The 11148-nt window shown below is 39.7% G+C and overlaps 1 protein-coding gene across 1 annotated transcript; it reads right to left on the minus strand.

Moving 5' to 3' along the window:
- Positions 1-12: 12 nt before the first annotated feature.
- Positions 13-3181, minus strand: EGR2 (early growth response 2). Its single transcript, XM_030203119.1, has 2 exons — positions 2828-3181; positions 13-2288 (listed from the first exon to the last, which is right to left on the minus strand). The coding sequence occupies exons 1-2, from the start codon at positions 3000-3002 to the stop codon at positions 1129-1131; spliced, it is 1335 nt and encodes a 444-aa protein (XP_030058979.1). The 5' UTR covers positions 3003-3181; the 3' UTR covers positions 13-1128.
- Positions 3182-11148: the final 7967 nt, after the last annotated feature.

An 11148-nucleotide genomic window follows, 5' to 3' on the forward strand; every position in this document is an offset into this window, starting at 1 on the left:
AACCCTTGGAGTTCCAGTTAGTGGTTGTGCATTATTAGAAACCATTTACATTTCAACTAGATATTCAGCGTTCATTATTTACCCATTAACTTTTACTACAAAGATAACACTTTTAATTCACACAACAGTGCGTACAAAAATATAGTTTCTAAAAAAAATCCAAATATTAATAGGCAAAAATGTACAGCAATACTGCAACTGGTAAGTGAAAACTGTCTTTTGTCATTGATAAGGCAATATATTTACATGCAGACATTGAAACGTTTGTCTACATCACACAAGGCACCAAGAACACTGCTCAATACGATTGCATGCGTCCTAACATCTTATTAAAACAAATGTACAGCCATCCTATAATAAATTAACATTTTCTGACTGACGTTGTGTATCTCAGACGTTGCGCCTTCTCAGAAGTAAAGAGCTCTGAGAACAGGGCAGATCAGCAATACACACAATCTAAGGGTATATTCACTGGGAAAAAGTAGTCCAAAGTATTTGTGAAGTTGGGTGTAACTCTGCTGTACCTTATAGGGAGTAAATATGGCCATTCTAATAGTTTTCTACCAACAGATTGCACTTCTTTAAATTAGTCACTGTATTGCTTAAAAGGTTTCAACAAATACATTTGATAAAGGTTTAAGATGGTAACACCAACGAGTCCATCCCTTGTACTCCACCTCTAACCCAAAGCAGTCATGGAGCGCTAAAGTGCACATTAGTTCCATTTTTTTTTGGCCATTTTGAAAAGTGTCACCCCGCAAAAGTAATAGTTCAACTCTTTTCCTGGCCATACAGTCACACGGCATCTATAAAACTCAACTGATTCCTTGCGCCATAATCCTTTTAAGTCATAAAACATACCTCAGTCAGAAACATAAGGTTAATCACACTTGTTAGAGTACACGTAATAAGACACACAATCAAGTTTCATTTTAATACCGCCATTTAAAGGGCGAGTGCAGTGCTGAAGTTGGTCACTCGCAACTTTTGTCTAATATTGTGCTTTTTGACAATCAGTCTTTTGAGATCTGTCCTTTTTTGTGATGGTGTATTGGTAACTATTCCGACACTAGAACTAGTAACATGCCTGTAGTGTTTGCTTTACTGGTGTTGTGCGAGCAATATGTCTCATGCTGTCCTTGTCGAACAGAGCCCCATCTGGCTGCCGCTGGCTGCTGCAGGACAGATGTTTGCAGCGGAGCTGGGGCTTAGGCTCAGAGCTCGTTCTGATGTTGCTCCGTTGTTGCAGCCGCTGCCGGGTGCTGAGGGTGCTGCAGAAGCTATGGAGTTCTTTCTTTCCTTTTGCCTAAGGTGGATTTTTGTGTGCCTTTTTCTCTCGTCACTCCTTGCAAACTTTCGACCGCAGTAATCGCAGGCGAAAGGTTTCTCCCCCGTATGGGTGCGGATGTGGGTGGTGAGGTGATCGCTGCGACTGAAATTCCTCATACAGATCCGGCACTGAAAGGGTTTATGGCCCGTGTGAATCCTGATGTGCCGGGTTAATTCATCTGAACGGGAGAAGCGGCGGTCACATCCTTCTGCGGGACAGGGATAGGGTCTCTCGTGGACTGGGGTCTTACTGGGGCGGTTAGGATATTTCCTTGGTCGCAGGATAGGTCGTAGAGGTAAATTCTGTGGGCTGTAAGCACTGGGGAGTCGAGATCCTTCTGCCGTGGGCCCCCCTAGAGTGAAATTGCGAATTGTGGAGAGAGGAGTGAGAGGTGGGGGCACACGGATTGACTCCAGTGGGCAGGGGAAAGGCTTGCGGTCGGGCATGCTGTGCAGCTCCCTTTGACACTGAGGCTGGAAGAGACCAGGATAGTCCGAGATCACAGGAAAAATCGCACTGTCCCCGGCTGCTTTCGGGGAAGGGTAAGAAGGGGGTGGGTAGGAGAGAGAAGCTGTAGATGTGCTGAGGAATGCTGAGGGGTCTTGGTAGATCTCCCCACAACCTGAGTAAGGGGGTGGAGGGGAGTACATGTGTTCCATGTCGCTCTGATTGTGAGCCATAGAGCAGCTCAAGGTGTTGGAAAGAGGGTTGGGAGATGCTGAAGAAGCAGTGGAAGAAGCTGCAGACGAGGAGGAGGGCGGGGTAACTCCAAGGATCCCGGCGCTCACTATGTTGATGAACCCCTCCGGGTTCCAACCAGTGCCTGGATATTGAGAATCAAATGAAAATTTGCCCATATAGGTAAAAGTCTGATTACGAGTTGCAGACGTGAAACTACTGGAATATGGCAGTTCCAAACACCTCTTCTCATTGGTCATGTCCACATTGATCATTCCATCTAGAAGTGCAAAGAGAGAATGGAATGATCAGTGCATGATATACAATAAAAATAAAGCTACAGTAGTATTTGAAGGGTGTGCACTGCACGCTGGATTGGATTATCCCTTTACTCTTGCAAACAACTATCGTTTTCTCATGTGCATTGACTGTTTATATTAGACTTCCTTTCATTTTTCAACAGGTCTTGAGAACAAATTACCTTGCTTCTTGTTGTATTTTCTGGTGGTACTTATTGGCAAACTTTTCGCCTCTAAGAAACCTGTGCTAGCAATGAGCGGATCCCGAAACCATTCTCTTAATATAGCGGTTCTGTTAAACACCACCCTTTAACCATTTCAGAATTTAAAGCAAGACAGCCTAAGTCTATCTGTAAGTACGTTACAGATGCTTGTGACCTGTATCAATAAACAGTAATGCACATTTTATAACCAATGCACTTTTTATTTCAGCTGGATGTAGAATACTAATATACAACTTGCTGAAATCTTGTACTAAGTTAATGCTGTAAATAATCCATGAGATCTCAATGTCACTTACCTCCGGTCACACTGCTCATCTGGTCAAATGGTCCTCCTAGGTCAGCATTGGGAAAGATGGTTACCGAGGCTGGTAAGTTCGTGGCGATTTCATCCACTGGGTAGATGTCAGGTAGCTGGTGCACAAAACCACTGAGAGTTACTGGGATTTTGTCTATGGCCTTGGCAGTCATCATTTGGTCAACTGTGACAGCCTGACAAAAACGTCCTTACAACTTGTATGAAGTTTATTTTTCGCTATAGTTATTTCCTCCACTCTTAAAAATACTATAAAATGAGGGCAAAAGTTGAGAAAGCAAGCATGCCACCGAATCCCTTCTTCATAGAGCTTTTAGCCGGTGACTGCTTCTGTAGTGTTATTATAACAGCGAGTGTCTCTCGCAGAGCTGTTAATCAATTGCTGCTCTCAGAAGATGGAAAGTGTTTGCAGTAAGTATTTATTGAGAGGCCGTGAATGCCCGTGACGTCACTGACCATATTAGGACTGAGGAACAGGGAAGGGCGAATTACGCCGTGTTGTCACAGGCGAGATTTGCATACGTTCTGCTTGCTTTTCAATGGAGACGTTCCTCTCCAGTTACCAGTCGCGTTCTACCCTACTGTATATTGCAAGTTCTCGAGCTAGTGGCTATAGGAGAACCATTAGACGCCTGATTGTAAGATGCAAAACGTGTTTTTTTAGCATTTCAAAGCGTGTTTTTTCCATAGCAATAGTTTGTATGATTTTTTTTTAGATAATAATATAGAGCGGAAAAACACGAATCAGAATCACAGGACGAGGCGCTGCGAGGAATTCCGGTTGCATGAGCTCTCCAAAAAAGGCAAAGATCCGGCCTGCGGCCGGCCCCCTTCCTTTTTTGGAAAATATTCCGGAAAATTAAATTTCCGAAAGAAATCGAGCGAAGCCGAGACCCTGCAGTTAACCTACTCATTTTCTTGGCAATTTAAACCGCAAGTGAGGAAGAAAATAGTTGTATTAACGGAATCTAAGGTTTTTTTTGCTTTGTTATTTTGTGGTACAAGTGGAAAGAATACTGATAATGGTGAATGTAGATACTTTTGGAAAGTGATTGTTCTATTTATACAGTATTTAAAACGGAACTTCTCTACAGTTGTGGGGCTAGCCACGCTTTAATGTAACAGCACCTGATTGTTGTTTTCTGTAAAATGAAGTTCGGCTTGTTCTATACATATCTATTGTGTACAATGCAACAAAAGACACACACAAAAAAGCCCTACGACAGATTTTTAACTAACTTTTAGTAAAAAAAAAAAAAAAGCTTCACCCAACTATGGTACTCGATAGGAGCCAAAGGATGGAGTTGCTAAACCCATCTATACCTCTGCTTAGACAAAATGAAGGCATTTGCTCAATATTGGGAAAAGTCTGAAGTTTTCCAACCTCCATGCTCCACACAGTAACGCAGTTTTTATATGCTTTGGAAAGCACTATAATTCTCCATTTAACAGCTGCGATTTCAGACTGTTGCAGAAAACATGCATATACATTTAATTCTAAAACCTTTCTTTCTTTCTTTCTTTCTTTGCTACTTTCATTTTTTTTTATAGATTTAACTCTTCTTTAGTTAAATGTTTCCATGTTGCAAGTGGAGTGGGGTGGAGGGGGTTTTAACATTCCTCCACAGGAGCCAACTTTTCAAAATGATTGGGGGGGGGGGTGCTAAGCCTGATAGAAATCTCCCCTCCCTGGCCACAGTCAAGGAGTGTGTTCAATACTGGGGGTGCTCAAGCACCAACAGCACCCACAGGGCTGATTTCTATGCCTTCCGCTACTGCACAGACTTTCAGTCTCTGCCTAAAAGCCAAGAGGGCATCGTCCTATGCTCCCCCTTCTTTGATCTTAGCCTTCGCCATTTTGAATGCCTTCACCCTTTTAATATACAATTCAGCTACTGTACTTAGTAACACTGTTGTATTAGTCTGAACCACTATTTGTACAATTACATTGATAACTTCTAAAATGGAAATTTATGTTTTTATTATATTTCCATCTGCCTGCTTGTGCAAACCATGCTTCCGTCCTCATTGCATTCTCTGTCAAAATAATTAATGAATAAAGCATCAATGAGAATATAAGGTGTAAATATTGTATAAACTTAGTGCTTTCTTGGTTTATACACACAAAAAAACATGCTGCTGTTGGCCTACAAATCCAGTTCTGAAAATAATGTTCCCTAAATACAAAATCGTGTGCAAAAAAAACTCCACATCTATAAAGGTGCTCCTTTTTCATTAAAATAAGAACGTAATTCAGAAATATATTCATTTCTGCAGATCAATGCTTGTCGAAAGCCATAATATTTTCCTCAAAACACTGTCTATCAAATCGCCGCTATGTGGAGAAAATATGAACTGCAGGTTATACGGTACAAAACACCGCATTTATATTCAGTGATTTTTTTTGTTAGAAATTCTATCTAAAAACAAAATCAAGACAGATAATATTTTCTTTAGCACGTTTCCTCATCGTATAATGTTCCACTGTATAGTTCAGCTCTCTAGCCTGATCCTTTATCAGCATTTTAAAGGGAATATGTTTTTCATATTCACCTTCCAGCTTCTGATATTTTCACGTTCTAGCTAACCATCAATTCAGCTTGATCTGCACATGTCTGTTGTGTATAATGCAGCTAAACACAAAATAGCAGGAACCCCACTACACATTTTAATTTCACTTCTTTTGGTTAAAAGACTGCAATAATAACCTAAAGGGTTTGCAAAATAAGTAAAATCTTACCAAAGCGTTGCCATAAGAAGATGCAAGCCATATCAAGAAAGGTGTCTATTTAGTGCAGTGGTTGTTACCCACTCTCTCAGAGACCCCGATCTACAAAACCCCTGAGATTGACTGAAAGAGAGGAGGAGGAGGAGGAGGAGGAAAGGTCACAGTGTCCAAGCTGAAGTAAATACAAAAATATGCAAATACAAACCACAAACAATATAGTTCTCAAATTACTATAGGGTTTTGAATAGGGTGTAAGATCTTCACCAGAATGAAATTTCTTGGTACTTTTTTTTTTTTAATTTGGAGACTAATAGCAATAGTGTATTCTTACTAAACTGCTTCATTGATTTTAATAATCTGCATTATTAAAACTTTTGATTTATTGGATATAAATATGTAGAATCGTTTTTTTTAATCCCATAAATGCGTATTTAACCTAAACAGATTAAAAATATCGAGGAAAACAATTCTGTGTTTTTACAGTTTTGTTACTGTCTGGTTCTGAGTCGCTCTTGAAAGAAAACAAGAGCAGGGATATAACTGCACATCATATTTTAACAGTATTTAATCCGGTATTGAACAAGTGAATGGAACTTTGTATCTGAATGAGAGATGAAACTTTAAGTTGAAAAAGCATAAATATTCTTAAATATTGATAGTTTCGCACGAATGCCCATGTCAGTGAGCAGAAAACCCATGTACAGATGCATTTTAGATAATAATATCAAGTCCATAGGCACTGAATACCTTCATTGATGTTTACAATCAGAAGTGGTACATCATAGCAAAATATCTGAAGCCTTTACATTCAGATCTTCCTGCGGCTTTCCTTGAGGTCACTTGGACAAGAATCCGAAAGTATAAATAGAACCATTAATGTTGCACTGCGAGGAAAAAAAAAGTAAGCAAGACATACAAAAATGAAATATCTGTTCTTCTTTTTGGAACTTCGAATTGACTTATTAAAAAAAAAAGCAAGAGCAAAGAAAATGCAAAATAACACTGGTCTTTCTAGAAATCTCAGAGTGAGAAGTCGACACGTTTTCACATTGTTAGTTCTTCGAAGTTTTCAGGCAGCTTTAACACACACTAAGTACATTTTCTTCTCTATCATCAATTATTTTCCAAGCCTGTCCTAAACTTATTTCAAAAGATGCAAAACACAAGCAATCAAAGTATATTTCTTTGATCCTTTATTACTCTCAAAGAATCATCGTAGCCCTAGTCGCTGCTATATGGCGTTTTAGGGAATAAAAGGGGAAAGATTTTTCTCCGTTTCAGGCGGATCTGTATGTGATCTGAACAATAATTATGCCCTGTGATACATTTAGAAATAAATAACATCCCACTGAGGTGATTTACAGGTTATACTATTCTTGCGAGGGGGAAAAAAAAACCTCGGGAATCTCTTCAGTGATTAAAAAAACATCAAAGCTAGCAACTACCACCAAACATAGCCATACATCATTTAAACAGTTTACAATGTACTACAATCTAGCTGCAATTGTAACAACTAGAATTTATTTGTGTTATGCCCACTCGCAAAATGAAGAGAGGAGCAATGTAGCTCTACTGAAGGTTTAGGAATCTTTTCGCCATTTATTGCAGTTCTTGAACGAGGGAGCCAAGAAGAAACCAATCATTTGGGAAAAAATATGTCTGCGGTCATCAGGGGAAAAGTACCCCAAGGGAAGATTTCTTCTAGCCAGAACAGAAGCCAGAAAATTCCTCCGCTGAAAACTCTGTTCCGTTGTATATCGTCGTTCACATAGTTTAATTTCAATGTTAGAGTAATATATTTGTTAAACATCCCAGCAAAATCCATCATCAGCATATTATCACAATGTGTATCTCCTCTCCAACATATTCTATTGATTTTGTGATTCAGTTAACGCGACAATAGTTTAAAATACTCTAACATTAATTTATTGTTTTTAAAATAATAATTATTAGTATTTTTTTTAAATGGTAGTAGTTACATCAAAAATCCAAAATGTTTGTATCTCCTGGTCAGCAACTGGATTTCCCAGTTTAAATTATCTTAAACAAAATACAGTTTTCCAGCTTTAGAAGGGATATACTGAGCTGTATGTCCTCCCTTCATTTTATAGGCTTCGAAGTGAGTCCGAGACTTGTCACTCCATTTCTTGTATCACCGTCTGGTACAGGACGGAAATATTTTCTGGATGGCGGTACGTGTTTGGCGCTCCACATTCCAAGTAAAACAGCACCCAAACTTTTTGCAACATTTTTTAATATTAAAAAGTCAGATCGACACTTTTGTAAGAGAGAGAAAACGTCACATTTTGCTTCATTTACTTGTGAATTGTAAGAGAATTCCACGAAAACAAGAGTTCAGGGAAGAGACATTATCCTGTTGATTCAGCGCCGTTTTAAAGGTGTTTCTTGTCAGACTGTGTACTCTTAATTCCAACTTTCTGTGCCATGGCTGAGTGAAACACCTAAATAATGCATTTTTGAGTGTTTGAGAATTTTTAATTTGAATTTTTATTTTTGCTAGAGTCCTTCCAGACCTGCAGATATTATTTCCCCAAACTTTTTAAAACCTCTCCCGAGGTATCGATGAAATATGTTGTTGGCAAGTGGGGGGCGAGGGGTGGGAAGCAAAACACTGACACTGTGAAAGAGTCACCTTACTATTGGTTAGACTGATATGCAAATAACATAACTTTTTCGCTTTTTTTGTAACAAATGCACTGCTACGCAAAAGCATTACATTCACTTAGTATTTCTAGAAATGCATACTTGACCAGTTATTTAAACATCCTATGAAACTGGATACCTCTTTCATAAAACTGAATAGTTCTTCTATGGAGCTGTATATGTAACGAAAGATAAAATCACCCTCAAATAATGAGCATCTATGCTGTTCTTTTTCAAGTTACACAAAATCTTCGCCAAGTTTCTGCATCCAGGATAATGAGGTTTGCCTTCTTTTTTTTCCCCCCCAAATGAGAATTCTTAATTTGGAGAATGGAGGGAGAAGAAGACAGAAGAAGAATGGTTTGTATCACATATTTACTGAAATATAATGACATCTACAGAGGAAGCTAGAGTACAGAAAAAATACATATTTGATTTCATTCATTCTGAAGTCCGATATAACAGATTAGGGAACAAATTACTTTATTCTCTAGCTGTTATAAAACATCCATGAGTATGTACAAAGATTGTGAGCAAATACCTGCATTTAATAAATGTAAACCACTTTGGTTGTATCACAGAAAGGCGGTATATCAAAATCCATGACCCTATAATTCATGGCACACATGCACACACCTGGGCACAAATACACACGGAAACACATGGGCACAAATGCACACACCTGGGCACAGGCCTACTGGTATATGCACAGACATACACAGACACAGAAACACACATGCACAGACATATGAAGAGCATGGTACCAATAAGGCATGTGTTGGGGTGGAGAATAAGTGCCACACTTGTGGGATGGATATTGGGTGCAGCAGAGGCAAAGTCATTATTTATTTTATTTATTTGTTGCATTTGTACCCCACATTTTCCCACCAATTTGCAGGCTCAATGTGGCTTACACAGTACCGTAAGGCGGTTGCCAATCCGGTACAAAACAGATACAAGGTTATGTTGTGTTCAAATGAGGTAGATATATTCCAAGTTCCATTAGGGTTGAAAGGAGAGAGGTTGTATAATGTCCAGTACGATCTTTGATTATGTGGCCGGATGTGGGGATTTACGTTGGATCTGTGGCATAGGCCGTTTTGAAGAGGTTGGTTTTGTCATGTATCCTGGGGCTATACCTTAGATAATTTTGTGGACAAGGGTGCAGATCTTGAAGGTGATCCGTTCTTTGATTGGAAGCCAGTGTAGCTTTTCTCGGAGAGGTTTGGCACTTTCGAAGCGTGTTTTACACATGTACATGTATACTTTACCTGTTAACTTTCATGCTTGCTCTCAAGCAGGCAGAAAAGTCCACGAGTTCAATATAGCCATGGTTTCTGCTGGTTTACCCCTAATGTTTTTTTTTTTATTTTATTTTCAAATTTTAATAATTACAATATTCAATAAATCTTGAATAAAATACACTAAATATGCAACATCATCATAGGAAAACAATAATACCCCTAATGTTTTATAGAGACACTTGGGTGCCTTGCATCTTTAAAATTGCTAGAAATAGGTGCCTTCTTGTACTTTCAGTGTAAGCAATCCTTACAGATTTCTGGAATCATAGATCAGAAAACTGGATAGCATAAGCTAGAGTCAAAACTGGAGCTAGATATCCACAATGAATTTTCATGAGATTGATTTGCATACACTGTCTCCTTGGTATGCAAATCTATCTCATTCATATTCATTGTGGATATCCTGAAAACCTGACTGGCTGGGATTCTCCCAGGACTGGTTTGTGAACCCCTGCTTGTGTTGGAGTATGATACTTATGATATATGATACTTATGCTGACCCAGAATATTTGATTGTTGACATACAGAATGTTTGTTTTGACCTGTTGCTACAAGAATATTTGTTTGACAGGTTGCTACCACAATGTTCCGTTGTGGTGGGTAACTCACTACAGGAGTGTGCTGAGAATTGAGTAAACAGGTCCAACGGCTGGTGTTTCATCAGAGTGTACCTATGGGAGAGGGATGTAGTCTGGCCACTTCATTGTTCTGTTCCAGGCATACTTGTTTGTGATCTGTTATAAAAAGAGGGGAAGCCCCTGGCTGAAACAGAAGCTCTGTACCTGGTTTGAGGGACGCCTCTCCAGTGTGGGATTTTCCCGCAGATCTCTGGGCGGTCATCGGTGCTTCCCCGATTGCTGTTGCAGCTCAGATGAAGGCTACACTCCTGTGGTGATGTATGTATACTGCATAAGAGTGTTATGTAATATGTGTGTGTCTATTGATGTGTGAATAAACAATCTTTAAAGCAATATCCGAATCCTTGATTTGCTGCACTGCTCTATAGCAAAAGCTGGAATCACTGCTAAATCAGGAGCTGGACTATCTGGAATGCAGGCTGAAATCAAAGCCAGACCAAGACTTTCCAGAGCAGAATCTGAAATCACAGCTGGAGCCAGATTCACAGCAGAAGCTGGAATCTTTGAAGCAGAAACTAGAGTCACAGCCAGAACTGGAGTTTCAGAAGTGGAAGTCTACAAAGAGGAAGCAGAGCTAGTGCTAGGGCTGAGGATGGAGCTGGATTCTCCAGAGCCTCGACTGCATCAAAGACTGGAACTGGAACTCAGACTGGAACAGGAGTCAAAGCCTGGCACTGCAGTTTCTGGAGCACAAACTGGTTTCAATACTGGAGTAAGAGTCTTCTGAGCATGAACTGGCATTAAGGTAGGAACTGGAGTCAAGGCTGGCACTGGAGTCTCTAGAACACAAACTGAAGTCAACACCAAACCTGGTCTCTCTGGGTCAAGATCAAGAACTGGACCCTGGAATACAGTTGGAACAGAAGCTAGAATTGGAGTCTTGGGTAGTACTGGATCTGGCATTGCACTGAAGTTTTAAACATGGAAACGGTTTCTGTCTCTTGGTCTGATTTTCCAAACATAAGAAGGA

Source organism: Microcaecilia unicolor, chromosome 5 (genome assembly GCF_901765095.1).
Source record: "Microcaecilia unicolor chromosome 5, aMicUni1.1, whole genome shotgun sequence".
In the NCBI taxonomy this organism is placed as follows: Eukaryota; Metazoa; Chordata; class Amphibia; order Gymnophiona; family Siphonopidae; genus Microcaecilia; species Microcaecilia unicolor.

What these genes read in the sequence shown, in the direction of transcription:
- EGR2 (XM_030203119.1), bottom strand. Translation starts at nt 3,002, where the DNA reads ATGATGACTGCCAAGGCCATAGACAAAATCCCAGTAACTCTCAGTGGT. An exon ending in GATGAGCAGTGTGACCGGAG is followed by an intron (nt 2,289 to 2,827) that starts GTAAGTGACATT and finishes TTGCACTTCTAG; the next exon opens with ATGGAATGATCAATGTGGAC.